This window comes from Thalia democratica, chromosome 2 (assembly GCF_965202585.1).
Source record: "Thalia democratica chromosome 2, ktThaDemo2.hap1.1, whole genome shotgun sequence".
NCBI classification, from domain to species: domain Eukaryota; kingdom Metazoa; phylum Chordata; class Thaliacea; order Salpida; family Salpidae; genus Thalia; species Thalia democratica.
Window position 1 is genome coordinate 51,075,952 of NC_139166.1, and position 21,829 is coordinate 51,097,780.

Consider the following 21,829-nt stretch of genomic DNA (forward strand, 5'->3'; position numbering starts at 1 on the left):
GAAAAAATCTTAGTTTTAAAACCGTATCAAGATCCGATTATTTAAAAAGAGCAAGTGTCATTTTATAACAAAAAAAATTGTTTATACAATAGTATTGTATTTAAAATAAGGTTAATATTAGAAAAAAATCAATCACGTTAAATTTATAACAAAATTTTCCCTAAAAAGACCAAAGTAAACCATAAAGCATAAGCAAATCCACATTACTTTTAAAAATTACTAGTACTTTTAAAAATTGTAATGGAGCTACATGGTAGGTTTACAAAAAAGTTCATTCTAATTGATATTGTAAATACAAAAATCTACAATGACAAAAGCAATAGGAAAATTTTCTACTTGCTTTTTTATTTGTATATTTTTACCTTAATTGTATCAATAAAAGCGTTTTGATTGATTCGTAGTAAACTTTTTTATTCTTTTCATAAAAAATAGATTCATTTTATTACATAGTGTTTTGAAATTTTGTAAGTTTCATACTTCTAAACAAATAACCAATCTACACATTTCAAACTTTCTATATCACGGTTGGGCAACTTCTCTAGAGTCTAGACGGTGGGCTAGATGAAGCATCATTATCTTACTAACGAACCGGACTTGTTCGACATAGACCTTTGACGAACACTTTGCGTTTGTTATAAACTAAGTAAGTTTTTAAAGCTTTTTAACTATTAAGTAACTTTACATGTTAGTACGGTCTATAGAAAAAGCTCAACTTATAGGAACCAAAAAAAAAAACAAGTTAAACTTCTAAATTAAGAGTTTTTGAAAATACACAATGTTTCATGCAATAGGTAGTGTTCAAAAGTAAATAATTTTGCTAAACCAAATCAACAAACTGTTTATACTTGAAAGATAACTAATTAAACCTAAACTTAATCATATTTGATAAAAATGTATTCATGATCATTACTTTTCATAGTTCTATACTTTTTTACTTAGTGTTCAGTTTTCAGTATATAACACTTAAAAATAAACATGCTACTGTTTTGTTTATTTATTTAGTTTCAGTGGTGTAAAACTGCATATTCAAACAATAATAAAACAGTTTAAAGTACATAAACAACTTTTTTATACTGTAAAATTATTCCTGCAAAAAAGTAAAATATTGATTTGGGTTATAAAAATTATAATAAAGTTACTATTTATAGAAAACAAACTTTAATTTTTTTTGCTAATCTAAAATTTTGAAGGTTAATTTGATTTTTTTTATTTGATATTTTAGTTATATAAAAGAAGCCTCTTCTAAAGTTTTGCTTATTTACACTCAATTCGTTAAAAATTGATATCTGATATCTAATTGTAAGTTATACACGTTAATTAAACGAAGACGTATTTATATTACTGTTTAGTCTTATTTTTATTACTTTTTTCATTGCAAATTCATCATTTTACCTATTTATTACAATTGAAAAAAAAAAAATATTTAGGTAATTATCGATTTAGATATTCCAAAATGAAACTTCTAGCAAATTAAATCTCAGGTGTTCAAGAAAACTAAAAAAAGTAATGTGCTTGAAAGAATATAGATTGAGTACATCTGTTTATGCTGAAAACTTTAATGACCAAATTAAAATACCAGCATTTAAAATATTTGTAAAAATTGGTTATTAAAATCGTATAGATGACTAACTCTGTTTTTAAAGTTTGTTATTAATTAAATTAGAAATGATTCTGTAAATTAATTTACGAAAATTGACCTTAAACAATTTTTAGATTTTTTTTTATTCAGTTTTGTAGATTTGTTTAAAATGTTTTTTTCAAACTAAATATTTAAAGTTATTTTAAAGTATTTTTTAGAAGTAATTAAGGCTGTATCAGTTATTTATAGATAAATTACAACTAACACTGAACATATGTCTTAAATCATATGAAAACAAAGTTCTTATTCTTTATATTCTAATTCAGTATTTTAAATCCAAGCTTACTACCGTGCTCTTACAAGCTAGGGATGTAAAACCATATCAATAATACATTCTTTATAAAAAAATGTGTGAGAAAATATTGTTGAATGAAAATGAATTTTTTTTATCGGTAAAACTGAATTTTTGGTTTTTACATAGCAAGAACTGTAAACTTTAAAGTTTGTTATTTATGTTTTACTTGCTAGATAAAAGTATTTAAAAGCATAATTTGCAAAAAGTTTTACTAAACTGAAATTTCAAAAGTTTTAGTGCATTTCAACTTTAAAAAAAAACGCTTGTACCTATATTGCTTAAGTTCCATATCTAAAATAAATTATTTCTCTATGCCACAGTAAAATAAATGCAGATTTAATATATTTACCTTTAAAAATCAAAAATAGTACTTTAAAATTATTAAAACAACATCTAACTTATTTTAAAATACCAAAGGATCAAGAACGAACAACAATATGATACAGAATTTATTCAGAACTCTTCTACTTACTCTTAGATTTTAATGTTAATAACTACTGTTTAAGTTCTACTTAAAAATACTAGTTTTTATATAAAAAAGGTTAACTAACTTATAACATGGAAAAAACAAGTTTAGAATAAACTACGCACTTAATAAGTAGATAATAAAATATAAGTACGAAAAATTAAAACAAGTGTGGTATAAAAAAAAAAGGTTGATATTTAACGAAAGACAAGTTTGTAATTAGTTTTTATAATATCATTCAACTTCAAAATGTGATAGTTTTTGAACACTAACTGCAAAGACAATTTTTTTAATATTAAAATAAAAAGGTTACAAATAAGTTAAAGTCGAATTTATTAAAAAACTACTATGGATATGTTATTTAGGAAGATTTAAACTTGAAAAAAGCTGTGTAACATTTGGTATATTCTCTTTGTATTTATACAAGGTATACTGCGGCTAAACTTTCAACTCGAATTACTACTATATAAAAGTTTTTTACGTCGTTAATATATGAGAAATTAAATTTAATGTAGTGATTACAGTTTTCCATAAGCATCACGAATTTCATAATTTGCTTTTGTACGTAGACAGACAAGTATAATAAAAATGTAATGATATATCTGTAACTGAAAACTTGAAAATAATAATATTTAGTGAAATCGGAATCTTTAAAAAAGCAGCTAAATGGCATAACATAATTTTGAAACTACTTCTGCCATAGATTCTTAATATTCTACAAATTTTCATATTAGTCTTTAGTTTTAAGTCAACTTTTATACACTTCACTATTTGGAGTTTAAATTTTCATTCTTAAAATTATTTATAGTTATTATACTTACAATACCTAAAATTTAATTTTACAGTTTATTATCAACAAAACACTGTTTTACTCCTATATTGGGATATAGTAGATCATCAGTTGTCAAAACAAATCTGAAAAAAATGCTTGAACAAAATAAATGGAAGTTATGTAAAGATAAAAGTGAAGCAAAATGAAAATTAAAGTATTGAACTTATGGTTTAAAAACTTGTGGTTTAACAAAAACAAAACTTAACTTTTTCAAAAAAAACTTCAGATTTGTTTACAACAACTGATGATCTCCTATATCCCAATATAGGAGTGAAACATTGTTTTGTTGAAAATAAACTGTAAAATTATATAATAGATGAAAATCTCCTTAAAGCTAATTAAGTCGAGAACTTTGAATTGTTTGATTTAATTACAATAAATCTTACGAATTACAAATTACAATATTATACTTTAATTACTTTAGATTTAGTTTTTTTATAGTTTGTTTTGTTTTAACAAACTTTTTTCTTATTTTTTTGAAAAGTAAATAAAAATATTTTTAGAATAAAATATAATTGATAAGTGTTTAATTGATAAGTGATAATTTGAATTTGAAGATTAATTGATAACTGTTTAAGTATATAAATAAGACAATTTCAAGTTCAGAGTTTATTATTTAACACTGTGTTTCAAGCGTAATGATCACAAATTAATAAACTTTATAAAGCAAAATTGACAAGGCTGTATAAAATTACTAAGTAGTATTAAGTGTAATTAATGATCATTATTTGATCACTGAATAAATGTATTAGTTTAAAACTGTCTCATTGGTACTTATTTGTTTCTTTTTAGCTGAGCTCTTTTTTGTGGAATGATAACTTATAGTAAAGTTATTACCGTTAAGTACTTAAGTATTAAACAACTTTCATTTTAGTACTTAAAAAAATAAAAAGCATAATTTTTACTGAAAATAAAACAGTTATATCGAATCATTTATAAAAAAGATATTAAATGATTTTAAAATTGCTAAATAAAATAAAATAATACACTACTTGTGTTCAACACAGGTTTGTTATATAAAACGTTAATGTTATTTAATTTGACACTTAAACTTATTACTTGTTTTGAACTGAAAAATAATTAACTATTAAAATTAAAATTATCCGCTAAAAACAGTCAAGTACAAAAATTTTACCAAGCAACACAGTAATGAAGATTTTTAAGTACTTTACTAATGATTTATAAACTTTCAACAAAAAAATCTCAATTACAAAAAGAAAAAAGAAGGAGACTAAAATACATGTTAAAAGCAAGCTGATTTTGGTATGATTTTTGTCCAAGAGTTCATTCTACAAGTCTTTTGAACTGAAAAACAAATATTTTTCTTCACATTTATCAATAAGTACTTAAATCTCATTTTACTTACGTTCATAAAACAAACAAAAAACTAAAAACTAATTTGTTATACCTACCTAAAATATTGAAAGTTTGCTTAGTTTATTACAAAAGTTTTTTCTTCATTAAAAAAAAAATTAAACATTGTAATTTTAACAAACTGAAACATAAAAAATTGCATTTAATTGAATATTAAAAAAAGTATATTTTACAACAAACAAATTTACAATTCACTAAAAACATATCTTCTAAAACAAAATATGATGTACCTTATAAATTTTTCATTTGCATTTCAAGGTTAGCTGCTTATCAAGAGCAGCTAAATCATTATAGATGCACTTCATATCATACTCAGAAACATCAATAGAATTGGTACCTAGAAGAAATAAATAAAAATACTAAAGTTAGAATTATAACACTACAAAAACTTTTTTTTTAAGGATAAATCAGGGTGCTATTAGTTTTTTATAATAAATATCATTTTAAAAATATTGATCATGTTTATATAGATCTATATTAATCAACTTCTGTTTAATAAGTTTTTCAAACAAATCAAAAAATATACAAGCAATTTTAACTGTAAAAAACTTTATTAAGAAAAATAACATTAATAATACTATTAAAAATACTTGAATAAATTCAGTTTCTCAGGTTCAAAAACAAAGTTTGTACCCAACTAATTCTAGTGAATAAAATTCATAATACATGAAAAAAACATAAAAAAAATTTTAATACGTAAAAAAGTTATAATTGCTACTTATAACATGCAAAATTATAAATAATTTACTAGTTTAAAAAATTAATAAGTTAAAAACGTATTGATTTAATATTGATTACAAATTATAGTAAAAATAATAAAAATTCAGATATAAGTTTATTATTCTTACTATAGAAGCTTCATTTAATTTTGTATGGTTCTAATTAAAACACCTAATATTTTGCATACTAGATAAAATGATTAAATGTAAAGAATATAGAAGAATACACTACTAATTAAGATTTTAGGTTAAAAAAATAAACAGTAAGTCTAATTATTTGGATGAAATTTCATAATACTTTAATTTTTACTAGCATTTGATGTTTAAATAGAAAAAAATTATTATTGGAACTAATATACAAAACAATTTTTAATTAATTAGTTTAATTACAAAAATAAAATTATTTAAATATTAAAAAAGAAAATATAAAACAAACTTCAAAACGATTTATGAAGCAGACAAAAGTTTTTAAACTTAAAACTGTATTGTATAATTAAAAGTTCAAAATTGTATCAAAATTGTATCTAAAACTCAGTTAAATATTCGAATTAAAAAAGCAAGTAAGACTAGTCATTCGCTACTTTAACTTACCTATCATATTAGAATTTCTTCTGAAAATAAAATTTTATACACAAATTTATACTTTAGTTAAAATGTTTATTTAATGAAAGTTTAAAAAAATAATTTTTTGACGAAAACATACGTTCGTATATAAAGCACAAACTATCTGAAAAAATATACTTAATTGAAGTTTTTTATTTGTTTTGTACACAGTCAAAGCTTCAGAAAATATTTTAATACGTTTTGAATTCTTTTAAACATGTTTGAAAATAAACTTAAAAGACGCAGTTAAGTAGCTATATAAAAATTATACACCAATAAAATTTCTTTAATTTAAAATAGTTTTTTTTAATTTAAAACGATAGTTTAATATTTTATAAATACTTTTGTATTTAAATTTCAACTAATATTACCCAATTAACTTATTTTAATGCTACAGTTTTTAAATAAACAATTTAAGAAGTGTGAGTGAAATAAAAATTTAATGATGAAAATAAAAACAGTTCTTGTTATGAGTTTTAAGAATAACTCTGTACATATACTTTTTATAAAAAGAAAAGTTTCTTTAAGTAAATTAAGATCGTTATAAACTAAATAGATATCAACAAGTATGTATATTGTTCTATTTTAAAGTAATAACTCAATCAGACAAGTTTTTAACCTAATAAATTATGATTAAGTACTGTTACGGATAAAAACTGTCATTAATTTTTTACACGTAAGTATTCACTTTTGTTAAAAAAATAGCTTGTTTATACTTACAAAAACTTAAAAAATTGAAAAAAAAACTTACCAAAACTATTAATTGCTTCTTCGCTCAAACTGAAAAAAGTCATATAATTAGTTGATAATTATTTAGAAGCACAAACAGAAAAAAGTCATTAGAGTTTTAATGGGTTTTCTAAAGTGATCACAGACTTTTAAACTAACAGTTATAGTCATCGATACATATTACACAATCAAGAAGTATTTAGGAATTTTTTTTTTCAATTATATAGTAATTAATTTATTTATAATCAAGTATACTTTTGAAAAAAAAAATTATATCTAAGTACTAAGTCATATAGTAAAACAAATTACACTAGTTGATGTTTCTTTAAAAATATATATTTATAGTATTCAAAAAACTAACATTTGAATGAAAACAGCCTTAAATGGTGATTTGTTTTTAGTTGCAGTACTGAAAGGAAAGTTTAGACGATAGTAAACCTAAACAAAATATTTATTTATTTTTTCGTTCAGTCTATTAAATAACATTAATATACCAAAAAAAAAGGTTATGCTATTTTTTGTAAAAATTTTAATAAAACTAAAGCAACCCGACCTTGTGTCTGTACGAAAAGAACTTTTTGAAGTTTATTTCTCCACACATGCTCACACTGATGTCCATTCCGTTAGCGAACCCAATTTCGTCGAATGTGATGTCATAATCAGAGTCGTCCTCGTGAGCGATTGGGCGGCAGAATCCGATTTTTTCTGTTGTGCTCGGCAGTACAGTTGCGACACCTGCGAATGAGTTTCGTCATCGTCAGCAATTTTGAATTTTAAAAAAGAAACGAATTTATTGCATTTCAGATATTTTTTATGAAGTAAATGAAGAACTGCTTGTAAAATCAAAACAGTTCAAGATCTTACTAAATCATTCTTCGATAAATAAAAAGCATATTGGTTTACAACTTTGTTTTATAATACTAAATATTAACCAAACCTTCGGCTAGAATATCTTTAGGAAGAAACATAGGTGAAGAGTTTTTAGTTTCTACGTTTGAAAAACTAGGACTTCTGTAAATGGTTTAATATTTAAAATTTTTAAATAATTATTCTCAACTTTATTTCTTTTGTCAAAAAATAAACTAGAATTATAATTAAAAGAAAGCAGACTTAATTAAAAAAGCACACCGCGCCATAAACAAATATTAATTCTAGTAAACGCTTATAACTCCTAAAAAAATGCAATTTAAAATCATTTTAAATAAAAAAATATTTTTTTAGGAAAAAATTAAAGTTGTAAACTAGTATAAAGCTTAGCAGCCTATGTTTTTTGCATTAAAAACATTTAAAAATAGAGAAGTAATAAAAAATTTTAGCGTATTGTGTACAAAACAAAAGTGTATTATGAGAAAAAAAAACAACGTTTTGGCTTCAACCGCTGTTCTTAAAGTATTCTCATTAGATAGGTCGTGGTCACATGTTGAAATATTTTTCATTTTATTGTTTTGTGCCTTATCAGCATTCTTATCTTCCGCACACCTGATTGCATTGTATTGTTATCGAGATAAATTTTTTGTTGATTTTAGAGAAAATTTTATATTAGATTAAAAATTTAATAAGTATTTTTGAAGATTTTGAGAACTTTCAGTTAAAATTAAAAACAACTTTTTGTTTTTTTATTAAAAATATTTTTTCCCATTTTAAATACTGTTTTCAAGTATAAACTACTTTTAGCTAATCTTTTTTATTTTCTAAAGTATGACTTTAGTAGTCGATTAAAAATAGCTTACGTTGTTGTTAAAAACTTCCAAGTTTAAAAAAATACACAGTTTATAGTTTAAATAGTAAATAAATAACGTACAACAAGCTTTAAAAAAATTGATGAATAAAAGTAATAAAATAACTGTCAGTGTTCTACTTAAATAACAACAAAAACAAAAGTTTAAAAGTTTAAAATTGTCACGTGAAAGATTTAAAACTAAATAAAAACTTTAGATTTTCAAGTAAAGGAAAATATAAAGCTTAGAGATAACTAGTATTCTATAAATCCTGTATAAACTACTTTAATAAAACTTTTATACACTAAAATGGAACTTTATTGATATAATCACAAAAGTAACAAATGCTCATTAGCTTGACTGCTTTGAAAAATGGTCATTTGTATAAAGAAATCTAAGTAGTTATTTTTATTTAATTTAAAATCAAAGCAGATTGTTTTTTTTTTATATCGTAAAATACTATATTTATTAAGTAAATTGACTTTGTAATTTAAATGGCATACTTTTAAATAACTACTTTGCATTTAAATTCTTTTTAAAAAAAAACTAATACTTGAAGAAATGTGTTAGAGTATATAATCTAAAAAGTATAACTAAAATTGCTAAAAATTACAAAACTTAAAAATATAGTTGTTTTTAAAATAATAAAAGCTACATTAAATTTATTTCGGAAGTATAAAAGGAGGAATTGAAATATTGTTTGATTTAATGCACAAAGTTAATACTAAACCATAACTTTAAGTTTAAAAAATTGTAAACTGGGCTTTAAATCTACCAACTTTTAGTAAATTTAATTATGTTTTTTTTTTTAAACTACATAAAATCTATCGTATTTTTAGAAAACAGGCTAAATAAGTTAAAAAAAGTAGCTAAATAATTCTAGTCAAAGAATTTGTTTTAAAATTATAAACTAACAGGTCATTTTCATGTTCAAAAGGATTGTTTGTTGTCGAATTGTTTTTGTAGTTTATAACATACTCTTCAGCACTCTTTTTTAACAAGTCCTTTTGAGCTTTGCATTCATGATTTTTTAATACATGATTCTATTGAAAATAATTTTAGAGCTAATTAAAAGCAGATGTGTTAAAGTTTTTATTTCATTTTAAGCTGTATTTAAGCTAGGATAAACAAAATAATTTAAAAGTTATGATAATTTTATGTTAGCAATAGCTTTTAAACATAAAACACAGACATAGTGTAATTATATTTTTGAGACTTTAATAAATAAACCCCTTTTTATATTAAATGTTATAGATTTTGTACACATACACTTTAAAAAATTACATGAAACTTTTAAGAATATATCAAAACATAGGAAAAGAAAACACATGTATAATAACTTTGAAAATATTTGCCTATGAACTAACATCTAGCTGCTTTTTAGTTTTGAATGCACAATTACATCTTGAAACTTCACATGTAAAATGTTTAACTCGCATGTGGTTCCACAACTCTGACTGTCCGCTGCAAAATATTTATGTAATTATTATTTTTTAATAAATAGAATACTGATACTATAAATTTCTTTAAGCCTGAAAATTTGAACTGAAATTTTATAAAAGCTTTGAAACTAACAAATTTGAATCCATTTAAACAAAAACATTATTTGTAAACTTCAAACAATCCGTAACATCAAATAAACCTTAGTTGTCAAGTATTAAAAAGATAAAAAAACTTCATTATGTTTATAACTTAACAAAATGTCGTTTTTTTTTTTTGAAAAATCAGTTTAAAAACGAACGAATAAAAAACATGGTTACTGTCTTCACACAAATGACAAGTTGAATGTTTTCTTTGTAAATGCCTCATTAGTTTTCCTTCATCGAAAAATCTTAGACTACAAAATCTGAAAAAACGGAATAAATTATATCTGTCAACTAAAACTTATAATTGTATACTAATTTGCTTTTTACGAGGCAAAAAAAAAAAGTATTTGTTTTATTTACTATTGCTGTTAATTAGTATAGCAAGGTTGCACTTGAAATGAACTTTAGTTTGTTGTTATTAATGCTATAGCAGTCGTATTAAAAACAAATGATAGTTACTCTTTTTATAGTAAATTAGAAAAAAAAGTATTTACTAAAATTTTCATATCATGAAGTCGCTAGTTAAAGTTATATGTAAAGATCAAAAAATATACCAGCGAAATCGTGGAATTATACCGTGAGACAAACTCAAGTTTACATAGAGGTTTGAAGATACCACTTTGATAATCAGACCTTAAAATTGAGTCTAAATGTCGAATCGGTGTGATTAACCCTTTATGTTTACTATAGATTAAAGTTTTTTGTAAAACTTACTAAAAAGTTTAATAATAAACATTTTGTAAGTAAGTAACATACAAATTATTATTATAATAAAACTTGTCCACAATTTTCATTAAAATAGACAAACAAGATCCTAACCCATGCTATGTTCGTACGTATTACAAGCCTCAAAAAACTATTACAAATATTAAGCTGTTATAGAGTATAGTGTAGTTGAAAATGATTTAAAACTTTAAATAAGTTATTATTAAATTGTCATCACTTAAAAAATATAAAACATATTTTGAAAAAGAAAACAATCTTACTTTTGTTTTAAATTATATATACAATAATTTTAACCTTTAAATGTTTAACAGTAACTAAAAAAAGAAGTTAAACTTACAACACTTTAATTAAAACGAATACAGGTTTTAATTTATGTACAAAACAGTTTTACCGAAGTGCTTTTCAAAAAAATAAAAAAAAAAAAAATTACAAATGAATATATTGTTTTATTTATCTTAAAATTTTTTAAAAACGCTAAAAAGATAGCTGAACAGTTTTAAAAAGTATTTTGAAAACTAAGAAAATTTTAATTTAGTATATTAAATTTATATTTTATTACTGAATATATCCAAGTACATATTGAAAACAAAGGTGCAGTAAAAACAGTCATTTTATTTTGAAGCTTTTTGTTTTTGGGGGCGACACAACAACTGCGTAACTTTTTGTTGTTGACAAAACTACTATTTGTGCAACGTACTCGCAGTTTGGGTGCGAATGGAACTTCCCGTCAGGATCCCCGTGTTTCATGTGGTTCCTCAGACCTGATTCCGTGTAGAACCTTCTTTCAAATGAAAACAGCTGGAAAGTTAATCAAAAATAAGATTGTTAGGCAAACATTTGTTTTTTAACTTTTAAATAAAATCTATTTTTAAACACTTTATACCCGTAATTGTAAACCTAATTTTTCTTGTATTTTATTATTTTTTTTTTCGTATTTACACTGTTCAGTAATTAATAGAAAAAAAATTGCTTTTAAAAAGAAAAACTTTATAACTTATAATATAAAAACTTAAACAAAAGTATATAGAATAAATATAAAAGAATTTTAAAGTGTTAAATTGAAGTTTTCTGCTAGATAAGCTTATTCTATTTAAAAAAAAGACTTGATTCATTGAATTTTTGTAAAAATATGTAATAAGTTGTTTATAGACTTTTAAGTGAAAAATCAAAGTTACTTTAGACATCACACAAAAACTAAAAAAGAAAAGTTTTAAGGAGAAAGGGGTTAAAAGTATAAAATATAAAATACCTTATATACTTACAATGTTATCGTGTGTTTATATGAATTTTTAATATAAATCATAACAAACTATATTTACCAACTCTTACTTAAAAATTAAACTTCTTAAGTGAAATGAAGTTAAAACAAGAAGTATACTAGATTTGTTTTTTATACAGATCGTGGTTAATTTAATAACAATAAATAAAATTTGTTATGTTACATAAACAAAACTAATGTTTTATTTAATTCCTAAGGTCTGTATGTTGTTACTAATTTACTTTATTTAAACTAGTCGATAGAATAATTATACGCATTTCGTTGGAACTAATCTAATTTGTTACCTTCAAGTGTTGCATGCACATTGTGCAGTATACTTTCGCATGCTTCATTTTCATGTGCTGTTTCATTGATTCAAATGTTCCAAACGTCATTGAGCATCCGTCGGTGCAGTTGTGATTAAATAGCTTGCTTTAATTTTAACAAAATATCATTGAAAGATATATTTTAGTTTTTTGAGTATATCATATCAATAGGTAAAATACAAGTTTTAACTAGGGTATCCATCTAGTAATAAGTTATTCTCAAATAGAAATAGTTCAACTGTATACATATTATCTTAAAGTAATGTTGTCAAGTGTTGTTATTTTTTAAACTTAAATAGAGCTTCACATACTCATAAGTTCTTTTCACATTTTTATTTGCAAAAACTATTCCGTATTGTTTTAGTATAACGAACTGAGATTTCTTATGGCTTGTGCTTTTGATTGGCTCTAACAATTCTGTATATAGAACCTAAAAAGGTAGTTTCGTAATTGATATAGTTGTATTTGAAATTAGTAAAAAATAACGCTTTTTAGTATTAAAAAAATAAACTAAAAACTACAGTATTAACAATTACTCTTGCTAAGTAAGAGTAGTTTAAAAATAAATTAGTTAAAAGTTTTGTAGTTAAAATACTATACATTAAAATTTAAGTGAGTATGTTATTTAGTTTACAGAACATTTATTTCAAAGAATAAAATGTGATCTTAAAATACTGCACCGATAAAAATACAATAAATACGAAATAAAATACAAGAAACGAAAAAAATGATATTTTGTCTATCTAATTATTATCTTTAGTTATAGTTAAAATTCAACAAAATTATCAATCTATTATTTGAAGTTTACTTAGTAGTTTATTAATTACTGATTAAAAGTTCCCAGTAGATGTTTGTTCTAGCTTATTAAATTTAGAATTTGTTCCAAAAGTGTTTTGTGAGCAAACATATATCTAAAGGACAGTACAAGTTGTATTTTTTAATCACTTTGAACTAAATAATGCTTAATGACACCTTAAATTGTTTGAAATTCAAAAAGTAAATTGCTATTTTTATCATATTTTGTTAATTATGTAAATGTTATTAAAATCAAGAGCTTTTTTAAGAAATAGTTGAAATTAAAAAACATATATAAACTAATAACTTGTTATTATTCCTTTTAGATATAGATTTTGTTGGAGTATACAACTTAAATTATGGATGTGTGTTTGTTTTTAAATGTTAAAAAAGCAAAAACCTGTTATAATAAGTTAAAAAAGATAAATAAGCTGTGAAAACTGACTTTTTCCAGGTATTTGCTGCAAATAGGACAATCGTAGTTTTCGTTAAGCACACGTTGTTTAGTAGAGCATCTGAAATTATTTCATTCGCAATTACATTCAGTTTAACTTATTTTTTTACATGATGAAAAAATTAAACTTTACTGAAAAATACAAAATCTAAATTATTGAAAAGAAAACTAATAAGTTTATCTTTTAACAAAACCTTTCTCAAACTAGAATTCTCTCTGTCTTTGTTTTTAATGTTAGATCTTACTCATTGTTGGGATCAATGTTTAATTATCTAATAACTTAATGTACAGAACTCTATTCTCTCAATACTTGCTTTTTTTTAATCTAAAATAATCGGATACAAACTGAATGTTTTTTTTTTAGGAAAAAAAAATTGAACTAAATAAATATGATAAAACTTAAAATGATCATAATGTATGAAGTATTTCTCAAACTTTAAGCTACTTAATTTAACACTTTAATATTCATAATAGTGCTGTGTGAATCAGTTGGTGTGCGCGAAATTCATATTAAAAGTTTTTATTTATAAGTTATACTAGATATTTTAGTGTTTATGATGAAGAGAAAACAAAAAGCTTAGACATTTTTAAGGGGAGTTTCGAAATTTACACAAGATATTAAGGCAAAATCTTGAATATAGTTACAAAATTTTCTTGAAATTTTGTGCTTGGGGTGCACTTGATTATTTTTCTAAAAATTTGCGGACATATTTCAATTACCGCAAAGACCAATGTTGTAAAGTTTTTTGAAAAGGTACAGTAAACTTTATATAAACTTAATTTGTTAGAAACTTATTCATTTATCAAATAGGATACTTTTGAAATAGAATAAATCACAATGTTCTTTAAGCTTATATTCTTCTTAAGAAACAAATAGTAATTTATAAAAATGAGATGAACTCAACATAGTTCAATTAAAGTTAATTTTCGGACTTCTTGAAAATATTTGCACAAAACTATTTTACTATCAAAATACTTTATAAAACTCTTAAAAACCTTACTTAATAATTTTTGAAAGTTAAGTACAGTAACATGTAATTAAATAAACTTAAAGGTTACTTGTGGATATTTGAACTGTAAAAGAATAAAAAAATATTTGTTAAGTAAGACTTTGCTGATAGGTACTCTTCCAAAAACTTAAAAAAAAACTCAAAGACGTTAAAACTCTTCTATGATAAGTGCAAAATACTCTACTTCAGTAGTCTTTAAAGTAATTGAAATCTGTGCACACTACAACAAAAAAATATGTTGACAACAAGCTCAAAACTCTATTTTTTAAATTTTACTGTTATATCTAGTGTAAATTTCAAAATTGTTCTTAAGTATGCATAAGCCCTTTTTTGCTCTTTATCATAAACTTTAGTTTATCTAGTGTAAGATTCAAATCTGCTCTTATATATGTCTAAGCGTTTTAACTTTCTTTTCATCATAAGCTCCAGAGAAATATTTAGTGCAAGTTTCAAAATAAATTTCTTGTACCTCTACATGAGTTTCGTGAACCCTACAATACATTTTGTGCACACCGGGAAGACCTGTGCTCTATCACCAAAATAGTTACTATACAAGCCTCATAAAATTGTAACTTTATAATGCAGGGTCATTATAAACATTTTCTTAAATTATTCTGAATTAAAACTTGTATTCTTTGCGAAAATCATATTAAATACAACAGCTAGCTTTACAAATACTATGATCGTGAAAAGTTAAGGCAAGCCTGCCATCAGAAACGTTAACAAATTGTAAGTTGAGAACTAGTCTTTAAACCGCTTTGAATTTAGTACTACTGTATTAAGGTACCAAAGATTTAAATTTAATCTGTTAATACTTTTTTTATAGTAGCACTTAAAAGTAAAAATACTTGGTTCATAACAATATATAGAAGTATAATTTTTTTTACTAAGATAATATATTCAAATTTACAAAAAAAGAATTTACTCTAAATTATACTAAAGCTAAAGCGATTCTCATAAAAAAAATTTAGTTAAAAAGAAACAATTTTTTGCTTTAACTGCAAAATAACTGTCTTAGTTGAAAACAAAGACTATTAATATGTTTATGCTTCTTTTAAAAATTTTTTAAATTGCATGGTAACATACTTATAGCAAACTGGATGGAAACATTCTTCAAATGAAAATATTGTAGACTCTTCACAGCAAATTGAACAGCCTGTAAAAAATGTAATCAGTTATTGAACAAATATTATAAACTTTACATTTAAAAAAAAACTGTAATCTTTATTTTAAAGTTTATTTAAAACACAATATTTTTAAATGTGATAACTTTAAGTTAGATCAAATAATAAATTTAAAAGCCAAACTCCTACCTAGGTAGTTTAATCATATTTTTTATATTCAATCTTAGTAAAAATATTTAAAACGAGTAGAAAAAAACTTCAAAGAGCCTGCCTAGCTTAAAATGTATAAAGCCTAAATTAAAAATATTAAAGATTGCTTAAAATTGTTTTGTTTCACTATAATATACAAGTAAAACTACAAAGGTGAACTTACTTTTAGAAGTCATCAATCCAGTCAGTTTGAGATTTTGACAACTTAAACTATCAAAAAACAAAACTTTCTATTTATCATAACTTTGACATAAGTTTACAAACATAAATTATTAAGGCTTCCACACTTAAGTCACTCAAGGACTAAAAGCAAAAATTTAATGGCCATTATGTCAACTAACTATAAATTAAAAAAAAAATAGAATGACTGTTTGAGTGTAAAACTATAATTACAACAGTTAAACTCATATCAAAGACTGTAATTTATAATATGTGTATTTAAATAACTATTCTTTATATTTAGGAGCATAATATTGTTCATAAAAATGTACTGAACTTCTAACAATATCAAACTTAAACTCATAAAATTAAGTATAAAAAATAAGTCCTGTAAACGTTTTTTAAATAACTTTTTTTTAGCAAAAAAAGATTGTATATTAGAAAATATAAGTTTAAAAAAAAAATGTTTTGTTTTTCTATTATGTATTTATACAAAGTTAAAAAAAAAAGTTTCAGTATTTAAAAAAAACTACTATTTTTCGTTTTTTAAAGTTTATTACTTTTAGTAGTTCTACAAGTTTAAGAGTACTTAACTGTTTATATTTTAACCACACTTGTTTTAACTATGGTATAATATTTACAATAATTTCATGATTTTTGTTTATAATATAACTAATAGAATACAAAAAAACATGTCAAAGTTACATGCTTATACTTTATATAAACTTTCTATAAACTTTCTATACTTGAAATAAAACTTAAATATCTGTTTATAATTATCCTATAAGCAAAGGGTCAGCATCCTTTTATGATTTTTTTTTCTAAAATTTTGCTCGCTGGCCAAGTCTTCCGCTATTCCCAGTTATTTAAAGTAATTGTTGTTATCATTTAAAAGTACTACTTTAAACCAAGATACTAAAAAGTAAGTAATTATAAAGCACTAGTGATTAGCAACTAATAAGTATAGAGTTACATTATTTTTCCTTAAAATTAATATGTTTTTAGCTGAAAAGTACCTCATGGGCCACATATTTTTCTTTTGTTGCTGATCCCTACTATAAGCTATAGTTATCTTTAGTTAAGGAAATAGTTTGTAGAAAAAAAAATTATTGAAAATTAATTGGATAGGGTGTAAAATTAGTTGAACTATTTGTAAGGATTTGATAGCATTAATAATTGCCAGTTTATTTTAACTTGACCCATTATTGTCACTTTTAACAAAACATCTGTTTTTTAATAATTTATTGTAATTGTAAAGACCTAAGTAATATTAACTAAAGTAATATTAATTTTAATATTGATAACTTTTAGATAAATGTAGTTCTTACTTTAAAAAAACTACACTATTTAAATTTGATAAACAAAGAAAAAATTATACAACCTTACTTATTTTTATTAAACACATGTTACTAATATTTATAAAATAAATTATAAACAAATTTACTTTACTTAATTGTTTTACTTATGCAAATATTAAAAATTCAAAAAAACTAAATATGTTTTTATTGTTGAGAATAAATAAAAAACTGTAAACATAAATTTTAATGCCAATATAACTTTATTTTCATGAAATTTAAGAAAATTTTTCAGTTTTTGTTATATATAGTTAAAACTATGTATACAATAAGTTTTTTAATTTTTACCATAATCTTTTTAAATGAAATAATCTCATTTAAACTATTGTTTTTTCATTTAATTTGAACTCTGACTAAACTTTGATAAAAATTTATGTGCTTAAATCAGTTTTAAAATAATGGAATTTTGTTTCACAATCTTTTACTTAACACTACACAATTTTTTTTTTTGGTTCAGTTTGATATTGTTTGATTGTTCTCCACAGGGTTTCCACTCATTTTTTATAGATTTTTACAAGTTTTTCAAATTTCTTCCAGGTTTTTAAAAGTACACATTTTTAAGTCTATTTTTAGTTTTAAGCCAAGTTTAAGGTTAAAAACTGTGTTAAATAGTATAAAAAAATTGAAAAGATACTGTAAAGCTACTTAAAATATGTCTTTTAATAAAAGAAATTTTTTATGATGACAATTTTTTTTCATTTATATGGTAGATATTTTTGAGTCAAATCGAAATTTTACTACTGAACATGTGAAAACTATAAAAATTCCAGGTTTTTCTAGTTTATTTTAGTGATTTTTGTTCAAAATTTCAGGTTTTTCCAGTTTTTTTTTTCAAAATTTCTTAAATTCCGGGTTTTTCCATGTTTTTTGCCTAAAATGTCAAATTCCAGGTTTTTTTTCAGGTTTCCAGGTAAAGTGGCAACCCTGTCTCCATTAGTAAGAATAAACTTTCTTAACTTAAAAAAAAAAAAATTAATGTTAATAAAATGTTAGTTAATAAATCAACTTATGGTTTTTGTAAGAATATCAGGGGTTCAAATGAACTTTTTTGATTTTGAAAATAAAAATAAGTATTATGTTTTTAAAAAGTACTGTCTTAACTAATTAAAACAATGTTAAACTTATGTCATAAATTTTAAAACAAAACAAAGTTTAAAAATAAATTGACTAAAAAGGTCCACTACATCTCACTCTTTTAAATAATTTTGTTTTTAATTGATGATAATAAAACATATATGATTTAATAAAATATAAAACAGTTTAAACATGCACAGTTTCACTACATAAACCTAGCTTATAAAATTAATTAGGTTATATTTTTCAGTATTGTACCAAGTAACCTAGTTTTGTTTCACTCTCATTTAAGGGTATTTCTATACACAATAAAAATAGTAACAAAATGGATTATCTTAGTTTTGTAACGTCAGTGGTAAAATTTAAAGCCATGTAAGTTAATTTTATAAATTTTTGAAAATTAAAAAAAAACAATTAAAAAAGTATCAAGATATTTCATTTAGAAAATTAAATATTTTTTTACGTTATCATAGAATTTCGAATCTAAATTTAAACTGTAATTAGTTTTTTTTTTTTTATTAGAAAAATTAATTACAATATTGAGTTTTAGATAAAAAATAGTAAGAATTTTTTTAAAACTATTAAATACATTATTTTAATTTTTTTTTTGTAATATTATTCAACGTATTTCAGCTTTTTGTTGCGACATTTTTTTCTATAAACATAAATTATAAATATGTTACCTATAAAAACAAATTCTGTAGTTGTACACAAATAAATTTATAAAAAAAAACACAGTTTTTGTTTTTAAGTAGTGTAAGTTTTATTATAGAAATTAAGAAACTAGTGTCTAAGTCTTTTATTTAATCAATCAGCAATATTGTATTTTAAAAAGCTATGTTAAACTGATAAATAGTAATTTGAAACTTCGTTTTTCTAACATGTTTAACGATTGTATAACGTAACTTTAAATGTCTATTTTTTATTTGGTAAATGATTTAATGTTTCTTGAATATTAAAAAATCAAAAAGAGTTAAAAACTTTAAACTTAACACTTTTTAAATGCAAGTGCAAACGCTATAAATAATTTTTTTTAAACTTTACGAAATGTATCCTTTGTTCAATCTATCCGTATTCAACTAGCCTGTCTAAATTAGTTTAGTTTGTTTTAGCGATCTACTGGGTCCAGAATCCAGATCTGAATCCGGACGGATCATAACTGAAATTTGGCCAGATCCGGATCAAGAAATTTTAAAAGATCTAAACCTATTTTATTATAATAAAGAGTTTATTTTTTAAATAAACCCAGAAAGACAAAAAATAACAACCAATCAAAAACAATTACCTGTTTTGTTATTAGTAATTTTTCAAATTGCATTAATGTAGGTTTACAAACATTTGAAAATCGTTTTTAGTTGCTATATAAGTTAGAAAAATCTTAAATAAAAATCTAAAGACTTATGTTTAACTTTCTTTTTATTAGCATGTATTTTGTTAAATAGGACCAGAAAAGATTAATAGTAGTAGTTTAAATTTTTACTTTATTTTTTCTATAAGTATTTACAATTTATCAGTTTATAAAAGTTTAAAAACACTTTAATTCGGTATTAAGCTCCACACTTTACAGTTTAAATATAAAAGTTCAGTATTTAACAACATTTTATGTTTCTGTTTAAACAATGAATTAAATTTAAGTGCTCGAAAACAATCTAAACTTAACAGTGAAGATTACAAAATTAAGAAAGAGCTAACGTTAGTTTAAGTAAAATAAAGCAAGTAAACTTTATGTTGAACATTAAAGCAAATATAAAAAATAGATTACAAAAGTAATAAAAGTTAAAATTAATCAAATAAAACAACTATTTATATATAGAACTAAGCGCCACTTTAAATTTCACCAAAATTAAAATAAGCATCTAGTTGTTCATTAAGAATTTTACAAAGAAAAAAAAAAGTTAGTGATCAATACTTTTCACAACTGTTAAAAATATTTATATTTGATAAAGTTTGTAAATATTAACAGATTATTGCACTTTACTAAAACTTATTACAGATATACTACTTAAAGCAGGGGTAGATAACTACTTTAGACACTTTTGTAATATATTTATAAAGTTTTATAAACTTATAAAAAAAGTTTGTACTTGGACGAAAAAAAAAGGTACAATTAATTATATCAAACACTTTGTTACGGTTTATATTTACTGTTTTTTGTAAGCTTTAACTACTATAACGCTTTTGAAATATTCATTATGACTAATTTGAATTGTTTTAATTTTTTTAATCAATTAAACTTAGAAGTAAGACTAACAAATAAATAAGCAGTTTTGTTTGTGCTAACAGCAGCACGTGATAGCACAAACACTTTTACAACTAATTTACTTTTGACTATTTTGTTTTTTAACAAATTATAATAAAGATGAGTAATTGCTTACGTTTAACAGCTCACACAAAAGTATTACTGTCACGTATAAATATACAGTGCTTTGTAGCAGTATTATTAAGCTATTTGAATGTTACTTTAGACGGATTTGTTTAAAATAACTTAATTTTTATTTTTTGCTAGAACATGCTTTTGTGTTGTAATAACTCTATCAATTGTTTGTTATTTTATAAAGTTTTTATAGACTATAAAAATAACTGGTTTAAAAAAACGCATCTATAATAACTTAAGTGCAAATTGGTGGTAAAATGTTGGTGTTTGGTCATAAGTAAACAAAAAATAAGTTACACATAAAATGTTTTAGTTATAGCTTTTGTTTTCATAACAAAACAAGATCTGTTTCATAAAAAAATAAGTGTAAACTTTTTTATTTATTAATTAACCAAACAATTTTTACTCGCAAAGAATATAAGATTATGGTACTGTTTTTTTTTACAAAAATCTAAGTTTGCAAAAATCTTTAGGTCTAGATTTAGATGAAATTATAAACGCAATTTTTTAAATCTTTTGCAGCATAATTGCGTTTCATGTTTTTGTAACTGTGTAGTATATTATTTTGTTATAAACATCTTTAATGAGATTTAAACATGTAGAACCTCGTCACGTTTTGTTTAGTTTACACACCTGTCTAAACGTCTGTATAAAACTAAACTCAGAAAAAAAAATATTTCAAGAGTTGCTCAAAGAGTACCTTAATTTTAATGCAAAGTACTTAGAAGTTAGAGAAATAAGTACTTAGAAATAGAGAAAGTTTATTAGTGTGTTTTTGTCTGTATTTTACTTAATATAATATATTTAAATCTAGATGAGTTAATAGGTTTAACGCAAGCATTTAAAATTTACACCAATTATTACGTCTGTTTTTAGTATAAAGTAAACTAATTAAAATGAACACTATTAATTCTTATTTGTTATATAGAGACTATTAAAACTATAATTATGTTCATAAAACAATTAAACGACATGAAATGTACTAAATATTAGAAATCACACG

General features: G+C 22.8%; 1 protein-coding gene across 2 annotated transcripts; it reads right to left on the reverse strand.

Moving 5' to 3' along the window:
* Window positions 1-4,139: 4,139 nt before the first annotated feature.
* LOC145829978 (uncharacterized) lies at window positions 4,140-7,741 on the reverse strand. Of its 2 annotated transcripts, XR_014369594.1 has the most exons (7): window positions 7,595-7,741; window positions 7,211-7,392; window positions 7,019-7,095; window positions 6,680-6,708; window positions 5,917-5,936; window positions 4,837-4,943; window positions 4,140-4,537 (listed from the first exon to the last, which is right to left on the reverse strand). XR_014369594.1 is itself a non-coding variant. In XM_082937868.1 (5 exons), exons 1-5 carry the CDS (start codon window positions 7,623-7,625, stop codon window positions 5,920-5,922), a joined length of 336 nt encoding a protein of 111 aa, XP_082793994.1. In that variant the 5' UTR covers window positions 7,626-7,741; the 3' UTR covers window positions 5,850-5,919. The 2 variants fall into 2 exon arrangements, 1 of the variants encoding a protein (XP_082793994.1); XM_082937868.1 differs by lacking the exons at window positions 4,140-4,537; window positions 4,837-4,943 and having other exon boundaries at window positions 5,850-5,936.
* Window positions 7,742-21,829: the final 14,088 nt, after the last annotated feature.

Excerpts from the sequence above, each read along its gene's own strand:
- LOC145829978 (XM_082937868.1), bottom strand. The coding sequence starts at position 7,625 with ATGTTTCTTCCTAAAGATATTCTAGCCGAAG. Across the intron at positions 7,393-7,594 it reads TAAAGATATTCTAGCCGAAG|GTGTCGCAACTGTACTGCCG; the intron begins GTTTGGTTAATA and ends ACTCATTCGCAG. Across the intron at positions 7,096-7,210 it reads TCTTTTCGTACAGACACAAG|GTTTACTATCGTCTAAACTT; the intron begins GTCGGGTTGCTT and ends TATTTTGTTTAG.